The 18,846-nt window shown below is 52.3% G+C and overlaps 3 protein-coding genes across 3 annotated transcripts; 2 read left to right on the forward strand and 1 right to left on the reverse strand.

Annotated features, from left to right (window-relative positions):
- Nucleotides 1-5,367: 5,367 nt before the first annotated feature.
- N0V96_010344 (uncharacterized protein) lies at nt 5,368-7,425 on the forward strand (the record flags this gene model as incomplete). Its single annotated transcript, XM_053194700.2, has 3 exons — nt 5,368-5,992; nt 6,047-6,498; nt 6,661-7,425. 3 exons carry the CDS (start codon nt 5,368-5,370, stop codon nt 7,423-7,425), a joined length of 1,842 nt encoding a protein of 613 aa, XP_053047869.2.
- Nucleotides 7,426-11,173: 3,748 nt separating this feature from the next.
- On the forward strand, nt 11,174-12,085 carry N0V96_010345 (uncharacterized protein; the record flags this gene model as incomplete). The annotated part of the gene is made up of 1 exon (XM_053194701.1): nt 11,174-12,085. One exon carries the CDS (start codon nt 11,174-11,176, stop codon nt 12,083-12,085), a length of 912 nt encoding a protein of 303 aa, XP_053047870.1.
- Nucleotides 12,086-16,121: 4,036 nt separating this feature from the next.
- Nucleotides 16,122-17,175, reverse strand: RSR1 (Ras- protein rsr1; the record flags this gene model as incomplete). Its single annotated transcript, XM_065758908.1, has 7 exons — nt 16,122-16,309; nt 16,362-16,619; nt 16,671-16,699; nt 16,758-16,780; nt 16,842-16,921; nt 17,069-17,114; nt 17,173-17,175. 7 exons carry the CDS (start codon nt 17,173-17,175, stop codon nt 16,122-16,124), a joined length of 627 nt encoding a protein of 208 aa, XP_065612431.1.
- Between the last annotated feature and the right edge of the window lie 1,671 nt (nt 17,176-18,846).

The raw sequence follows: 18,846 nt of genomic DNA on the forward strand, positions 1-18,846 counted from the left end.
CGGGCGTATCAATGGCAGGCCGTTTTGTATCGTGGTGCTGTTCAAAAAACACCCAGGTCACAGATTTGGAACGTGAGGCGTTCGTTATTCTGATGACCGGCAGCACAGGAATGGCATTCTGGTTGCGCAAGTCGAGTATCATTTCGACGGAGAGTCACCGATAGGCCCATCCTTCAAGGGCCGCAATCAGGCCATATGCCACCTTCGGAGTATTTTCCTCTCATTCTGTTCTGTGACAGACATCAGCTTAAGGAACGTGACGTTTCAATTCGTCCCGTCTCCCTGATCGGGATGGCGGTAGTAGGTAGTAGTAGGATGTGGTCATCCGCGCGATGAATCTGGCGTTGGGATGGTCCCTCGAATGTTGTTGAAGACGAGCCGGACGGAAGTAGGCATTTGCAGAATATTTAGAAGTTGGGCGCGATAATTCGACAATGGCAATTTGAAAGTGGAAGCGGTAGGTGTCTGTAGCGTAAGTTTTGGGGGTAGTCCCCCCGGAGTTGAGCATCAAGGAGCTAGCAACCGAGGTGCAAGTGGCTTGTTCCAGTTGCAGGTCGGTTCGACTTTGCTTTTTTGGAAGAATGCACACACAAACGGCAATTCTGACAGGTGCAGAAAAAACGTCGAATAAGACCGAACATGCCGTAGTTTGCAGGAACGTTGGAGGAAGAGGTTGCGTCGAGGGCTGCGCCGCGGCGGATGGTTCGAACGATATTGTTGCGATGCCGAGTCGGGCGATAAGCTTGTCCAATCGGTCATTGCGTTCGACGAACAAGTCTTTTCAAAGGCGAAGGAACTTTGTACAAAAGCTTACAACAGCCACGGAAGACGACTTGAAGTTTTCTAGATCCTGGACTGAGTGACTGAGAAGGTACGAATTGGCTGAGTTGAGGTTTCCCCCCCAGATCGGGCCATCTGGACCGCTCTTGCAGGGATTGAAAGGGTCTTGAGGTGCGTGCCTGCGCTAGTGTTTCTGGTTAAGCCTGATACGCTCATCATTGGCCCATACTGGACCAGATTGACCCACATGTAAACTGCAGAGAGCAGGGATTAGACGGAGAGTGACCCCTCCAGCCGGGGCAGACCAGGGAAGGCACGCAGCAGAGGGGAGAGGAGGGGAGGAGAAGAAAAGAGTCGAAGCAGGAGCGTTGAACTAACAACTGCCTTGCCTGCGTTTGAGACGGCAAAGTGTGAAGCGAGCAACTTGCAAGAACGGCCCGGTGCAAGTCAAGACTTCGCCAATGGTCCTTCCTTCTTCTTTCTCTCCCTCCCTCTCTCTCTCTTTACCACCCCTGTCATCTGCAGCCAGGATGGCAGCGACGACCAGGAAGGACCAGGAACGGTCGTGTTAGCGTCAACCACAGCTCCCAAGATGAGCCGTGCCTCGTTAAATCCTTACCCATCTGCCACTTTGGGATCTCGTTGTCCCCAAAAAATGAAGCCAGTCTGAAGCCAGGGGCAGCCCTTGAAGACATGCCATCAACCTTTGGGGCGACGGGCGACTTGGCTTTGCAGCCTTTGCTTGACTATCGACGCCTCACTCGTGTCCTTTCCTGCTTAACTGGTGGTGCTAAACTGCTTCTGTGCTACCCGCCTCTCACCTTACTTACCTTACTTACCACACTTGTAGTAGTACTTCCCACCAAGGCACGTGCAAAGCAAAAGGTAATCAACGCAAGCCGCAAGGGGGAACGATAGCACCGGACGTTGATACGGACTGAGACGAGACCTTTTCAACGGCCTCTTGCCTCTCGACCAAGTCAGGCAAAGCTGGGGCATGTTGGCGTCACTCTACAACGGCCACACCCCCACCCGTCATTTCCCTGCGCAATACTCCGTTTTTTGCCTCCATCCTTCAGATATCTTTGGACACTTCGTTTGCGCAATCCCGTCCCAGTGCCCCACGTGTGTGCTTGTGCTTGCTGCACCTGCAAGGTACGTGACCATGTTACGGTGAGATATCCATTTCAAGGTACTTTACATGCTTACTGCGCTTCTTTAGATAGCATATTCGTACCGATACAGACGAATAGTAATACTACCACGCTCGCTTTCGGCGCATTATCCGGACTTGACCTGAACCTGCAGAGGGGAAGAGGCAGAAGAAAAAAAAAGAGGACGAAATTTGCAGTGAAGGTCTGTACGAACAGTAACAGCAAAGGGGGGGAAAGGGTCACAGACTCTCTAAACACCGACTATCACCCCTGGTCTTCCTCTCTCACCCACTTCAAAGTCAAGTTCCATGCCGGTGGATAGTGGAGTCTTTCCTCTTGCACCGATTCTGCTGAATGGGCTGTCTCTCAGGCCAGACCATCCCCAATCCACGTCCCAAAATCCCACCCCCGTCCGTCTCTAGACTCTAGATTGGGATTCAGACCCAGCCCAGCCCGGCTCTCTTCTGGCAGTCTGCTTCCACTCGTTTTTGATCTCTGGGGATCCCTCCTCGCTTCTTCTCTAATCCCTCCTGTCCCGTCTCGACCGACTCACCTCTCTCTCTCTTCTTCTTCACTTCCGTCTCGGGACCACCTCCACCAACCTTTCCGTGCGGTTGTGACCTGTTGCCGCAGACCAGTCGAGTCAACCCTACCGATACTGGTTCTTGTAAGTCATCGCTTGTAGCTGTCACATACGGGTTGTCCAGCCAGGCACGCGGCCCGTCTGTTCTGCTTTGCCTCGACAGATCAGATCCCGTCACGATACGTACATCTGTGTGTCCGCCGACCAACCAATCCAATACACACAGACACAGACCCAGGTCACACACACCACTCACTCATACACACACACGCATACTGCGTACGCACACACTCACACGCCCGGCACAGCACATCTTTCACTTCTCGACCTTCTTTTCTTCTTCCAATCTCGTCGACTTGATCGACCGCCATTGGTCTTTTCTTCCTTTTTGCCGCCGCCAACCGGACATAAGTTTTTGTCTTGAAGACTAACTGCCGCAACCCGTCCGAGAACCTCAACAAGGCCTGCGTCATTAACCTCTCTGACCATCATTTCTCTTTCTCACGACTGTCCGTATCTCTCACCGGACCGTCGCCACGGAATTCATCACTCAGCCTTGAAGCAAACGCATATCATCGACGCTCCGTTACCCCACGCGACCTCGCCTGTCAGTTCGCACATCATATCACCATCGAATCCACCACGGACCTGCTTCTTCGCCTGATTGTCTCTTGATCTCCAAATCTTCAGACGTCAGTCACTAGGTTCCCCCCGGAGACGACCTGCCTCCCCGACGCCGGACACACCCTGTCCGTTCCGCCCGTCTGAAACACTCTCAGTCCTTTCTACAGCACCGCAAGACCCATCGTGTGTCGTGCACTCACCCGCGCTCGTCTCACCCACTCGATTTCTCTTCTTCCGTCCGTCGTCAGAGTTGCAATCTGCTGCTGCTACTGCTGTTGCGCCGACGACTGCGTTGGCCCGTCTGTTTGTCGAAGCATCTGCTGCTAAGAAGCGCTGTCTCTTGCTCCGACGTCGATGCCATCACTTTGTAGTCATTCTCATCACCGCAGTCTCTCACTTACTCAATCACTCAATCAACAAATCCGTCCGCTATCTACAGCCGTCACAATTGCATCCCATCTCTCTTCATCTCTCTATCAAAAGCAACCACAAATCTTGCCTACTGGGCAAATCACGTCCGACAAAGGCCAAGTCTCGAAACACCAAATGTACGTGATCCCCTTTGGGACTCCCCCTACCCGTGGCCCGGCTGTTCAGGTGTTCCTTGCTTGGAAAGGGTGCGGCCGACTTGAGGCAACCCTCCCGAACCACCGGAAATCCTCTGTACCTGTTACTGGGGGGCCAGTTTGCCTTGAGTGGCCGTGCTGCTTCTACTCTCTCTCTCTTCTGCTTCGCCTCTCCTCCTTTCAGATCCCCTCACGTTTATCCGGTGCTGACCTGGACATTTGCACCATAGATCGTCCAACGCGTCTTTTCATTCCCTGCCATTCTAATTAATCCATTTAGCAATCTGCTATCCTGCTACCTCAGTGTACGCACTTCATTCCTTCGCCGCCTTTCCGTTCCGTTCTTTTCCTTGGGCACCTCGCCACCCGACTGCACTTCAGCGTCGCTCTAGACTTCGATTCTTCATAATAGGCCTGGGTCCTGTTTTCAACCTCAACGCAGTTACACCGCCTCGCATAAGAGCTGAGCGGCCATTCGTTTGATCTAACTCTCAGCCGCTCTTTTCTGTCCGCGAATCTGCGTCGTCTGCTGCAAGTCATATTGCCACCGCAAGCATATACGAGCGTCTCTTCAGACAATTTCAGCTACGCCACCGCATCACCGTACCATCGGCGACCCGCAGGAACCACGGTCATAGAAGCTGCACCTAGGTGATACCGCAGAGCGAATGGTGTAATTGTCGTGCCTGGACGCGCAGGCATCTTGGAAAGGAAAAAAAGGAAAACAGGAAGTCAGGAGGAAAACGAAACTCTGATGTCGCTGGACCGAATTCACGAGTACTAAATGAGTCAACCCCAATATGGAAGAGATATGGATCGACCGCCAGTTGCAGGATCCGTCAAGCGGGCGAGAGAGCGGGCTCATGCCGGATTCCCGAGGGAACAGTATTCTCCGCCGAGCGCTACGAGGTTCCCGATAATGGAAGAAGATCCAGACAGCCCTACGGATGTCTCAGACCGGCGTCAAATTGTCGAGCCGACACCATCACGGATACCGAGACTTCAACTACCGAATGGCTTGCAAAATAAAGACGGCAGCCCCGGGCTTGCCATCTCCCGACCGACACAAATTCCACAATGGCCACTGCCAGGACCAATTCCATCGCCCGTGAACAACCCCGATGCGGAACCCTATCGACCTCCTCCGGGCCGTGGACCACCGCCGCAACGACCTCCGCGCCCAAGTAGAGTACCCTCAATATTGGACAGTTCCCGGGTCCAGGATCACACTCCCGTTTTTCAATATACCCCACAAAGCGGGCGAGAATCAACGCTGAGCCAAGATGTCTCATCCGCACCGCTTACCCCGTCATCAAGACACACGCAATCATCACTTTCTTCAGTCGGATCGATTCCAGACTTCCCTTTGCCGTCGACTCTGCCACCCGTCGCCGTACCACAACCTGTAGTACCACCAAGGCGGAGCGTAACTCTGGGTCCTCCGCCATCCTCTCGTCGAGGCGACTCATCGTTTTATTCGAATGCTTCTTTCGTCTCGCCGATTCCCGAAGAGAGTCCTCGGTCGAGGTCTCACACCTCTTTCGCTTCCAGCGCTGCTATGCCTGAGAGCTGGGGCAGTCAATCACCAGGTTTTAGCCCAGGATATCCTGACGACTTCTACGAGGACGACGCGTATTCAACCGAGGATGAAAACAGTCAAATGAGCCGCGGTACAGGATCACCGTATGGTGATGCAGGAGACGAGAGCAAACTTGTTCGGAGTGCTAGCTTGGGCAAGATGTCGAAGCCTTCAATCGTGATGAACCGAGCCCCGAGCAACGGAGACCCGATGCCGCAGGATGTACTAAATGAACAAGAGTCGCCGCGGCGGTCGCCAGTCCCTCCTTTCCAGCTTCCCGTCAGTCCTTTTGACGCTGGTACAGCTTACTATGAGGCTTCCAGCTCCTCAGGAACGGCCCCTACCACAGCAGCCACCGCCACGACCCCATCGATCTCGGCCAACGCTATGCTAGGCGCTTTTGCCGCTGCCAGTGCAACGGATCCAGCAGAATTGAGGAAGGTTACGCCGTCACCCCGACCGTACAACCGCCTTTCGGCCGTTCGACGACCACCCAAACTCGGACTCGACATGGATTCAGTCAGGCAAATGGAATCCAGGGGTAGCATGACGAGTCTACCGGATCTCATCAAACGAGCAACCCGCCTGGCTGCTTTGATCGATCGGGGACGAAGACCTGCCAGTAGATTCGAGATGGATGACGGAACGTGGCCAGACGAGAAGGCATTTGGGCGAGAGGGGGAGCAGCAGATGTCTGGCGTGTCTTGTAAGTCAACTTTTCGATGCTCACCGCGGTAGCATTGGCTAACTGTTTTTTCAGCTGGTGACAAGCACCAGTCTGGCCTGTCTGACATGCTCGCCGCATTCCCGCCACCTGCGGCTACGACACCAAACCCCCCCAACCGTGGAAGCTGGTTCAGACGAGCCTCTCAAGCCTCGTGGCCACTGGCACCGGGCAGTAGGGGCAGCACGCCTCAGCCTGTGACTAGAGCGATGGCGGCAAGAGGATCTCCGTTGGCCAGACTGGAATCCAACGACGGCGAGTCTTCGACTAGGCGCCGTAGAAAGTGTTGCGGACTGCCACTGTGGGCATTCATTCTCATCGTCTTTCTCATTTTGGGAATCATTGCCGCCGCTATCATTGTCCCCCTCGAATTCTTCGTATTCCGCAAAAACCGATCTGCTACTCCTCCAGCAGCGGAGCCGGCTCTGACCCAGTGCCAGAATCAGCTCAAGTGCGAGAACGGCGGAACCAACGTCGTGTCACAAAACGTTTGTTCCTGCATCTGTATAAACGGGTTCACTGGACAGACCTGCACCGTGGCGGGAGCAACAGGCTGCACCACAACCAACCTCTCGGGGAACTCTACCTCGACTAATTTTAGTAATGTCACTCTCGGCCAGGCGGTTCCACGGCTATTGCAACAATCCCAGACGAACTTCACAGTTCCTCTGGACGGTACCGATATTCTCGCGAAGTTCAACACGGAAAGTCTATCATGCATTGCGCAGAATTCGCTCGTGACATTTGACGGACGTTCCACTCGCACTGGAACTGTCATTTCAGACACGGATCTCAATGCCAAGGGCGCGATTCCTGTTCAGGTCATCACTATCCTCCCAGGGCAAGCGGCAACTATCACGATTGACATCAACGCACCAGGAGGTGTGATCCTCCCCTCGCCAGATATTGTTGGTGGATTCACAACACTCACAGGGCCGTTCCGTGTCACAACCATTCATGCTTCCAGCTCTACCATGTGGGCTACTATTCCAATGGTGCCCTCACCAACACCAACACCCGAGACGACTTCCTCAGTAGCACCGCCGGCAACTACGGTACCGCCTACGACCGTGCCAACGACAACCACGTCAGAGACCCCTCTGGTCCCCTCGGTACCAGTGTCGTCTGCGCCAGCACCAAGCCCAACCTTCACAGTCACTGAGGAGACTTTGGACTTTGCCCGCGTCTCAATTCTTCTCATTCTCGAGAGGCAAACTTTGATGGCGGCGACAACGGCACAGACGGTTTTGCAGCGTTTCTTCACAACTGCGGACCAAGGCACTCGACAGCAGAGCGGCGGGGTCACGCCTGCCCAGGCATTGAACGTGACACTCGGCGGAGGCAACTCAGTGGACCTGGTCAATTTCCTCATCACCATCCCTGGAGGCATCCAGGTTGGCCGCAAGAGCAGCTGAGAGGCGAAGGCAAAAAACAACAACTGATCGCACGATGGTCGTGACGGCGTGCCGAGGCGTGCGTGGCGGAAGAAAAAATGTACATAGATATGACGCTTAATGAGGTGACTCGGTGCTCCTTCTTCTGGATTAGGAGCTCTGGGCAGTATGAGAGATGTGTAGGCACGCCGGCCGACCATGTTGTATAAAAAGATTCTGGTGCGTTTTTCTTATTTCTATGAGCGGAGGAAATTTCTGGCAACGCATAGCATCTCGTCGTGTACGAGTAAGTAAAGCGAGGGCGTTGGAACTGAGAAGGAAGTCGAAGGAGCTATGCAGATACCACTGATATCAAATCAAAGACATAATCACCTGTACACGTATGACTACATTGGTCAATGGAATGAAGTGAAGACATGAAATTGAGAAACTAAAGACCTTTGATCGTTTGAGCTGGCTTTCGCCGTGTCAAATGACGTAAATAGTACGGAGTGTAGAAGACTGACAGAGTGGGTGGGTTCAGCTGCTGGTCATGATATTGGTAGTGGAGTTTTGGGAGGATGGAAATCCCGATGGGATGTCATGGACTCGTGGTAGATCGTCGGGATCGCCGCGGAGACTTCAATCTCAGTAAACCAAGGAATTGAATCGGCGAGCTTTTGTGCCGTTCCGTTCGAGGGTTTTCGCGACGTGACTTGGTGCTTGCAGGCTCAGTCCCGGTTCTTTGGACACCATAGGAGTCAACAGACGGTTCAATACCCGGACCTCCGGTAACTGGAAGCTTAATCCCCCGTACTGTCTGTTTATTACTACTAAGAGAGAGAGGAGTCGCGCATAGAAATGAGTACAGGAGGCGGGGTTCCACATTTGAAGCTCTCAAAGGCATGTTGGCGATTTTCTTTCTTTTCTTCTTTTATTTTGACCAGCGCGCCGTTTTCCTCCTCAGGTTAATTGAATGAGGCGTTTTAGGAAGAGAGTTAACGGAAGGGGTGGGATAGCCTTTTTTATGCCTTTTATTTTTATTTTATTTTATTTCTTGCTGCTCTGCTCCTTGTGTTCCCGAGATTATGGATGCAAGATTGAAATAAGATTATGTATGACCAGTTGGAAGCAACTGAAATTTTGCTAGAATGCTGTCGAGCCACATTGAACGAAACTTGACAAAGTTTTACTCGATTTCTTGAAAGAATTTGAGAGGCTGAGCAGTCTTGACGACCGAAAGATACGGCTCTCCCAAGGTCCGTTGTGCCAAGTAGCCGGAGGTTGAGATGGGCGGGAGCTTGGCGCTAGGACTAATCGAGCATGGAGCAAGTGTCTTGTTAAGTTCTTTCCGAGAACTTTGCTATTTACCTAGGTAGTTAGTGTAGGTGGTTGCAGGTGGGCATGCGCAAGAATTTGGTCTTTCTTGGCAGATGAAGTTTGATATCTTTCGCGGTGGCCTGAGCGTTTCGATGTCCCTTTTTCTTTTAAATTTATTTTTTATATATCTTCGCTTTGTATGTAAAACCTTTGAGATTCTGTATCTCTCACAACAAAAATGTGAGTTCCTACGACGGCCCGCGGAGAGCCCGCCTATTGTGTGTGTGAGGGCACTCGTCCTCCCCGCTTGGATCTCAAAAGTCTCGACCCTCGCCCACTTTGTGGTCCTGGACTTCTCGTCTGCCGGGGACCACCACAGCAGGGTCGAGAATGGCGAAACTTGAAATGCCCAGCCCGGTTATCTCAGGGCAAGGAAACATGGCCCCCGTCGCCGGCGGTAGTGGTTTTGGTAGCGCGGGGGAGAGAGTCCCAGGAAGCTTCCTCGATTCTTTGATTTGATGAATCCGCAGTCAAGGGCATGTCTCTACTCCAAGTGCCGTTGCTCTGATATTCAATTCTTAGTGGACAGAAGTCTCTCTCCTCTCCGCGCTCTCTCTCTCTCTCTCTCTAACTTTCTTACTTTCCAAATTCCCACGCACTAACAGATCCCCCTTCTCCACCAAAACACCCCTGCGATTTCTCAACCCCCTTTCCAGGCGCAGGCGTGCCAGAACAAGGGTTCCTGCATCGGTGCCAATCCTTCCCTTCCCAAGTTTCCCCCGGTGGCCCACCCCCTCCTCCATCTCCTCCACCCGCGTGCCCTGCGGCGGTGCCTGCCAACGATTGCCCGTTCGCTTGGGGGTTCAGAGTGGATTTTCGCGCAGTGGATGAGGGAATCAGTTCGAGGGTGATTGCGGCACAACATGGGCTGGCTGTTTGTCCGGCGTCCCACAGAGGGGGGAAGAGGAGAGAAGGACAAAATGTGGGAATAAGAACTGGAACGATACTCTTCAAAGTTCTAAAAGTACAGATTGAACTGTCACCCAGAAAAGTGTTCGTCGGGTGGTCTTGAAACCCATCATCCGTTCTGGACCGTCCCGAACCCCTGAACTTGGACTGTCAGATTCGCAGGAAAACGGTGAGCACGCAGAGAGACATGCCAGACACAGCCACGCAGCCTCCCTGATGCTTGGAGCAGACAACAGCATCTATGATCTATCAGAGTGACAGAAGAGGCTGCAAGAACGCGACTACGGTTATCGTGTCGCAGTTCGGCGCGCGTTACCACGTCTGCTCACCTGCATCACATAGCACGCATTCAGCGGGAAATAGGGTAAACTCGCCCGTCCCTCCCATCTTGCCCTGCCCACCGTCCACCTCGTGGCTCTTCCCCCCTTGCTAAGAAGGGCCAGCTAAGCCGCCCATTGAGGCTGTGGAGAGACGAACCATTCTCCAGAGACTGCGAGAGAGAGGAGAGAAACGGCCAAGTGCGCTACGGATAAGCAGGTACCGTTTAGCGTAGATGGCTCCCAGAGAGTACTTACTTTGCAACAGACACACACCCACATCTTTAGAACGCACTTGGGTCCTGAGAGTAGCAATGAATAGCAACAGAGCCCACTTGGCGCCAGCGGATGCCGCTGATGGCTGCAGCATCATTACTCTAATCCCGGCCGCGCCCTGTTGGGCCTGGCCTTTGAGCAGCAGCGGGAGCAGGAAGAAGAGGCAAAGAGAGAGAGAGACACCACCCAGTCGGGGACGGAAACTGGACTGGGCTTTTGCTTTTTGGCTCACAAGTGGGTTGGCTGCTCATCCTTGGATGACCCCTTCCTTGCTCTCTCCCTCGCTCTCAATCTGCTGCCATCTCAATTTACCTCACCTTCTTGTTCCTTGGCTTGGCTTACTTTCTCTTCCTTATCCTCTTCCTTTCACTCCTCACTTCCCCCAAATTGCTCCTCTCGCGGGCCATCCTTTCCCTTCGCCTGACTTTTCAACCTTATTCGCTCCTTTACCCGTCTGGTCAGTCGCTCTCCGTCGAAGGGAAGGAAAACGTTTCCCGCTCTTATTCTGTTCTTCCTTGCTATCCACCAGTCAATTCGGTTCTTCTTGCGATTCTGGCTTTCCGTTCCTTTTGTTGGCTCCTGCTCATCTTGGGTTGTTCAGCGCATTAAGACAGCGCCGGCCTTCCTTACGTGGGCCGTTCCTCGACGCGCGCAGACATCACAATCACGCTTCTGGCGTCGCCTGGTCTGGCTGACTCGACGGCACACTGTTGGGATCCCTTTCATCTTCTCCCCGCAAGACCTTGTGTCCGGATCCGGTTTGGACTTGCACTCTAAGCGGTTGAGCCTCGACGTTCCCCTCCCCCAGAGTTCAACTTCATCCCATTTTGAAATCATCTCAAGTCGCACTTCCACGTATCCCCAGACAACGTAGACAGACCTCCACGCCATCAACAAACCCGCCCATCATGGACTACAACCAGCATCACCACCCGTCAAACTCGATTGACAACGCCGCATATCCCGGGGACTCGAGCTACCAACCCGGCGGCCACCCTTCCAACTCTATCAGCAATGCCGCCTACCCTTCAGACTCATCCTACCGGCCGTCTGACCCGACGATGCCAACCGACGACAAGCTCGCCATGCCTAATGCCCGTTACTCCCAATCCTACAACAACAATCACAATGCCAGTCCCGGCGCCGCCAACAGCAGCAGCAGCACGCAAGCACAAGCCCAGTTCCCGCCGTATCCAACCAATGCTCCGGCACCTTTCCAGCAATCGCCGGCCTGGAATCAGGCGCAGAACCACGACCCCTTGTACTCTCCCGCTCGTGGGCCGATAGCACCTTGGACTCCGGATGGCATGTCCGCCGCGAACCCTAACCTCCCGCCACCGCCGCCGTACGATCCCTCGAGGCCAGGCACGGGGACTACCAACCCTTCGACGCCTCGCGACCCGATATCACCAAACCCGTCAGAGAGTGCCCTTCTCAGCGGACAGCAGCACCAGCAAAATGGAGCGCATTCCACGCGACCTCAGAGTAACTACACCAGCACCCCACAGCAAGCTCCCGCACCGGCGGCAGCTCACGTAGCCGACGCGGAGCCAGGACAAGGAGAACGGAGCGGGCCGCGCGCCTACTTGCAATCGATGACGGGAGGGATGCCGGCTTATGGTAACAGTCCCGGACAGCTTGGCCCCGTTGCTCAAGCGAGGAAGAAGAGAAAGATGAAGCTTGGCATCCTCGCTGGCGTGCTCTGCGCTGTTTTGGTGTTCTTGATCGCGTTGATTGTAGGAGTGCTGGTGGGCATCGTCAAGGTCAACCAGAAGGATGACAAGCCGCCTCCGTCTAACGGACCGCCGAGGCTCTTTTAATTTGCCGACACTTTCGCGAGTAGTATGCCCTCCGTACTTGCGGTATACGTAGCTCCGGCTTGAGAGATATTGCCATTCCGCCCTCCAGGTTTCTAAGAAGACAACTTCCGCACAAGAGGGCGATACAACTTCACCGATACCCAACTTACTTTTTCCCAACATATTCTCTCACTCCTATTCTTCTTTTCTTTTGTGTTCATTACATCACCAAGCAAATTTGGTTTTGGACAACTTTGGTTAATTGAGCGTCGCTTACGCGGGAGGATGGATGGACGATTGAGGAGGGGAGGACGACACGAGGAAGCGACGTTTAATGTCTTTTTTTTTCTTTTCACTTCTCCCTTCCTCCTCCTTGGGAACACACGATATTTGGAGTAAAAAGTTACCTGAGGAACAGATTCGTGGAGGGATTGAGAAACACCAGTGACGTGTTTTTTCTTGGTCCTGGGAACACCCGATAGACGAAAGCTGTGGCTTTGCTGAAGAGCGGGCTGCTCAACGAGATTGAAATGATATCAAGCGTTTATTTGTTCAAGACTTTTGACTCGTGATCATCGTTCTCTTGTGAGGGGACCTCGTGAGCTGTGAAGATGCTGGAAGTTGGTTCCCTCTGACGTGGTTGGCGACGTGAGCTTTCGGGTGTTGGAAGTTGAGCATCATCGCCTGCTGTCTCATGTATGAGAGACGAGGGGGACGGTTGTTGGAGGTTTGCCAGACCCTTTCTTGTGGGATGATCCAAGGTCATCGACACCAGAAGATCCGGAGCTTACTTAAGAAAATACGTTATTATTCTCCCTCTGCCTATTCTCCCTTCTTCCTATGGGTCAAGTCTTTTGCCTGCTATTTATTTCCCTTTAACATGGCGCATTCCAGACTCGAGAGCCACTAACAAGGCGGGATAGACGATTTGAGAAAGGACGACGTATGCTCGTTCTCATTTTGCTTTTGAAACTCTATTCCTAGTTTCTTGTTTAACGTGGGATTTTGTCTTTATACTAGGTAGGCTGGATCCTTCTGCTCGTGCGAGGTATCCCGCAGTGACGTACGGATGGGTAAGTAGATTAGGCGACCGACCGCCTTTCAGGGCATCGAGGCCGAGATCATGTCTCATTGTGGGAAAAAGAGACGGAGCTTTGAGCCGTCTGTTGGCCCTCGGGATTCGGGGGTAAGAAGACGAGGAACGGGTGGCCACCGACCGCGCCTGCTGACGCCGGCGATGCAATACTTGCCAGTTTCTGCGGGCTGTGCGAGGATGAAGAAGAGAAGAGAGCAAGGGGGGTTTTCCATGGCTCCGTGCTTGGTCTTTGCCAGCCTAAGCAGAAAGGGAAGTCTTATGCTATTTTTTAAAGATGAAGCCTTGAAGCGGTTATTCTTGTCCTGTTATTCTTGTTCTACACGAGACTTGGATCTACTGCTGTTTAGCTGACCATACGGAGGGATTGATGTTAACCCATTTGGTTCGTTCTATCCCACTAAGTATCGTTCAACAGAATATACTTTAGATATCATGACATTTGTACTGCTCGTGCCGACAGGAGCCCTTGTTGTTTGCTTCTTGTGACGATCTTAGTTATCAATGAGAGAGAGACAGAGAAAGAGAGAGAAATGTGTTGATCTTCTTCATTCTTTGAGAATTTAGAGAAAGGGGAAAAGGAAGCATCTTCGGGTTACTCTCAGAAGCTGGGATAATCTGCAAGTTCCGATCATTTGCAGTCAATGGTTATGCGGGTTGTACCTAGTCCACGAAAGGTTTGGATGGAAAGCACCTACTTAAAGACATAGCAGGTGGCTTCTACACAGCCCTACGCGGGGCACTATATATATCATAAGAACAACTCCTATGCCTTCTCCCTCTCCTGGTTAAGGTTAAGAAGTTTCGGGCCGTTGTTCGTACCTCTCCGTAAGCTGGGCCTGAACCATGAAGTCGGCAGCTGAGACTTGCGTAGTTGCTCCGGGTCAGCCGGACAGAAAGCATCATAATTCGAGCTCTCTTCACTCGAGTCTAGAAAATTGGGCAAGGATGCTGTCTCTACTGGTTTGCCATCATATGTATATTCAACGTCGAAGAATCAGAGACTGGGCGGAGAGAAGGGGGGTGGGGGTGTCAGCCTACTTTTACGACTGGGAGACGTTTTGTGAGGAGCTCCCTGCTTGTCAAGGTATATCAGAGAACCAAAGGTATGGGGGTGGCCACTAGTAGCGACCAGGGTGGATGTCTCTCTCTTCGTCTTTGGGCGGTTGTGGTTGTATGTCATCTCACCTATGCTGACTTAACCTTGCATACCGTACACTCTACGTATTGAAGCTCAGGGTACACACGATGTCACCCATGGCCCGCTTAGGCTCCAACTCAGCAAAAGCCGTGGGTTGAACTTAAAAGCTCGACAATAATCTGAAAAAGGGAATTTTGATTCCTGTCCAGCAAAAGTCATTGAACGAGGAACCTTCCCCCCCTCTACCCTCAGTCTCTCTCTCCAGCTTACGAGGTAGCATAGATGGGAGCGGTAGCAAACGAAGTTGATGCAGGTGCTCGCGGTATCACATAGTGCCCTTTGATAGGTGCTGAGTGACATCAAGTTACGGCCTTTCCGAAATTCAAAGCTGACGTTGTACGCCGGCTTTCCATGGGTAGCTTCGTCACGCGCACATCGCGTTCATTGCCTGTCGTGAAGCCTCATTCTTGTCTTTATGTGCTTCTGATAGAAGTACCGTGATCGACTTACAACCTTTGAAATGAATTCAAGGTTTGGGAAGGAGCTTGGAGTCTTGCCTTATAGTGACTGTATCGCGTTCCCGCGGATTAGGCCCGCGTTGGTCAGACCGACCTTTTCGAGATGGGCCTCTTGTTTTCCGATCACGACACAATAATCAAAGGAGACAGAGAGAAATAATAACTCTGGCAGTCATTCGAGCATATTAGCAACGGGCGACAGAAAGGTGCGAAATCTCCGATATCGAAAAGTCAGCTGCTCGAGAAACAAATCCGAACCCGAAGCCTCGGTTGACTCGGTTGACGCGTACAACAGAGCCTCATGTAACCTGCACCAACATACCAGGAAAAGACGGAATGTGGGCAATGAAGGGTTACAGCATTCACATGCTTTCAACGGTCGTCATATAACACCGACACTGTCACTTATCACAAATCGGACAATCGCCCGATAGAGCCTTGCAGCTTATTTCCAAGTATGCGGCCAAGAATGCCATCAATTCTAGCCCGTATGGGGAGACGATGAGAGAGAGCAGCAAAATTTCTTGGGAACCCCACAGCTGCTGTCTCAACCTCGCTCACTACCTTTGTAGGAACACACCAGTTTGTTTTCCCAACGCCCGATGAAGCCGAATCCCGCCCAAAATCTTTGTTTTTTTTCGGAAAGTAAAAACTCCATCCCTTTGCCCTACTGTTTTGTTTTGTCTCCTTCCTTAAAGTTATGATGAAAAACATGGAAGATGAAATAGAAGAGAAACTCAACGAGAAAAAATGAAATGAAGAAGGCTATGTGATGTGGGTGATGAATGGGTCTTTGTCCAAGTTCGTCCCGTCGTAAATGAAAATGAAGAACAAAATCGCAAGTTCTTTCTGCAGTTGGGGATCTTGCTGCTGCGATGCGTAAAGATGAATCGAGATTGATCTCCTATGCTTTCATCCAGCTGTCCTCGGTGGAAGTTTGAAATGAAGTCGTAAAGCGTACAAAAGGCCGTGTCGAAAATAAAGATGGAGAATTTCATTGCCGCGAAGTTGATGTCGAAATTTCATGAGAGGGTATGGTTTGCCGATGAGACAACGTCGTCTTGAGCGCAAAAAATAAACGTAAAAGGAAACATGGAGGGCCTGAATGAGTGCGTCCCTTTTCTTTGTGGGCCTTGAAGTGTATGAATGCCGGCTGCGGAATGCATCGAATTCGAATATGAAGTGTTTGATCCTTGGATGCTGACAACAGAAAGTACCGCGTGCCTCTGCTTGTAGGAGAGATCCGTGGTTTGAAGGCGTTTCGGGCCTCGAACGCGTAGTCGATAGAAGGTCATGACGAACAAATCAAAGGATGACGCATCGGTGACCATCAGGGCGTCTGCGCCTTCGGTGCTTCCGCTTTGCGAAACCCATGAGGCCTGGGTTTTTCTCGTACTCGTGATCTTCATCTTCGTGCGCGGCTTGGTTTTGGAACTTCTCGTCCTTCATGAGAAGCTGGCGACAAATGTCTATAAATACGGCATCGACGTTGGCTAATGACACTGATTAGCAACATCTTGTCTAAACACGTCACTATTGACTTACTTCGTGTCCTTGCGCTCGTTTCGTAGTAAGGGGCATCCCACATCTGAGAGCATGCAAAAGCCCTTTGTCTAGGTACGGACCGCTGCTCTTCCAAGTCGGCCTTGTTGCCGACAATGACGATAGGAACATTGTCGTCGTCCTTGATGCGGGTGATTTCCTCTCGGAGCATCTCAATCTCGTTCATTGACGATGATGAGGTGATGCTGAAGACCAGAATGAAGCCCTGACCAGATTTCATGTAAAGGTCACGCATGGCAACTGGATCCGCGGTCAGCTAGGATGTTGGACGAAGTACGAAAAGTAGCTTACCAAACTGCTCTGTGCCCGCGGTATCGAGGCTGGTCTATTGTTAGATGGATGGTCTCACGGCAGCTAGAATGTGCCTTCGTTACTCACATCTCCAAGACCACTTGCCGTCCCTGGAATGAACCAAGTCAGTGATTCGTCGCAACAAGTAGTACCCGCATAAGATCAACTCACATCAACCTGTAATTGTGTCCGGTAGGTGTCTTCAATTGTCGGATCGTAACTCTCGATCCACTCATTGTGAACGAATTGAGCTTTTGCATTGGTTAGCGGTGCTGCACAATTGACACGAGCATTGCGCTACGCGATGCTGACCTGTTAAGCAACTCTTTCCAACACCTCCTAGATGCAAAGTTAGTGGGCTGCGCACGTGACATACGTATTTCTCAACAAGGACTCACCGGCACCCAGCACCACGACATGAAGCTCACGACTATACATGATCAGCTTGCGATCCCTATATCTCTTCCCCTACAAATTGGAAAGGCATCCTTGCGGAGCATACCATGACTGATGATGCCTGTTGTGGCGTGACATGATGTCGTTGCTGGCCGAGCTGCGACTTTGTTACTGTCGGTTGTGTGTGTATCGTTGCGTGAAAGATGTCTGAGCAGCTCAATTCAGATGACAGAAGCGTGCCGGGACGAATTGGTGTGTTGGAAAAAAGCTTCAACAGCTGGTCGTCTTCCTTTGAGGAAGGGCCGCCGGGCTGAATACTTCGCAATCGGCGCGTCATGCGGCAAGGGACGACTGCAAGGTTAAATAGATTGTCGGCGAGGCGGAGGGTTTGGTTTGGCGGAGAAGTGGTGAGGTCCGAAAGCCAGGTAGCGGAATCGAGGCTGCGGATTGCCGTGCAAATCACTCTATATCGGGAGTGGATGGGCGCGATTTCCAGAGGACGCAACAAGGTACCTGGAAGGGACGAAGGAGAATGGCGGGGGGGTCCGGATGCAATTGTAGTTGGAGCACAGGAGCGTCGAAGTTTGAAAGTCGGGGGCTCGGGTCAGGGAGCTCTGGGTCTGGCCCGTCCAAATTGATTGGAAGAGTGGAGACCACAGGAGACCAAGGAGGGGTGCTTTAAAGGGGCCCGAGGGAGGGGGGGAAGTTGACGGGGAACGGGGGACAAGCAGGGGAATGGAAGAATGCAAAAGCAGACTGACTGACTGGATGCAGAGAGAGAGAGAGAGAGAGAGAGAGAGAGAGAGGGCAGCGCAAGAGGGGGAAGGTGAGAAGAGAAGTAATGGGAGACAGGATGTGAGAGAGAGAGAAAGGAGACGAGGGATATGGAAATCCTGAAAGTGTCAAAGACGCAGAAGAACAAGAATGGGAGAGTAAAAGAAGAAGAAACAGACGGCCGACGAGCCAGGTCAGGACAAAAAAAAGAAGAGTCAAAGTTCCCAACCAGCTCTCTTCCTCTCACACTCCGGCTACCCAATTAAAAACAAATAAAGGGTGTTGGTGCAGCAGTTTTTGGTTGTTCTGTCGTCTGCAAGGGCCTCTCGCCAGCCAGCTGCGCTAAGCTGAGGGGAGGGTAGCTAAGGCAAGGTAGGTTAGGTGAGAGGTACCTTGCTAGGGGTGTGCTTGGTAACCTAGGCGTCTGGAGGATCCCCCCCGTACCTTAGATAACTCCGTCGCGGCAGCCTGCCCTGTTGTTGGCGCCCTGTGGACGAATCTGGTGAGGTAAAGTCGGGCAGCCGGGTCGGGCAAGGTAGCTGGACGAGGTTCTGACCGGATACGTACAGCCTCCAGGCAAAGCACAGTCGGAGCTGAACCAAACCACAGGAGCGAAAGGGAGATGAAGGTTTACGGAAGCTGAATGCCAGAATGTGTCAGTATGAATACTGAGCTGCACGAAAGGGCTAGTTGCAGTACAGAGAACGGTTTCCGGTTGGAAAGGGTGGGGATATCTAGAGGTAGACAAGAGGCAAGGGAGGGCAGTACTGGTCAATTGTCGTCGATCACTGTTGCAGCTTTGCCTTGCGATGAACAACTGACGGCCCCCAAAGGGCTGAGGAGGTTAGTTTGATGGCTGGCTGATGGTATGGTTCGATAACTCTGGTCAACTAAGGTTTTTTCCGCTTGCCGGTTGCCGAAATGGATGACATTGGCCACTGGACGTGGGCACTTGGAGAAAAGAGCGAATCTAGCTCAGTCGGAGTGACTCTAGCATCCCAAGCAG

The sequence above is a fragment of the Colletotrichum fioriniae genome (assembly GCF_027942845.1).
Source record: "Colletotrichum fioriniae strain IMI 355084 chromosome Unknown scaffold_14, whole genome shotgun sequence".
NCBI classification, from domain to species: domain Eukaryota; kingdom Fungi; phylum Ascomycota; class Sordariomycetes; order Glomerellales; family Glomerellaceae; genus Colletotrichum; species Colletotrichum fioriniae.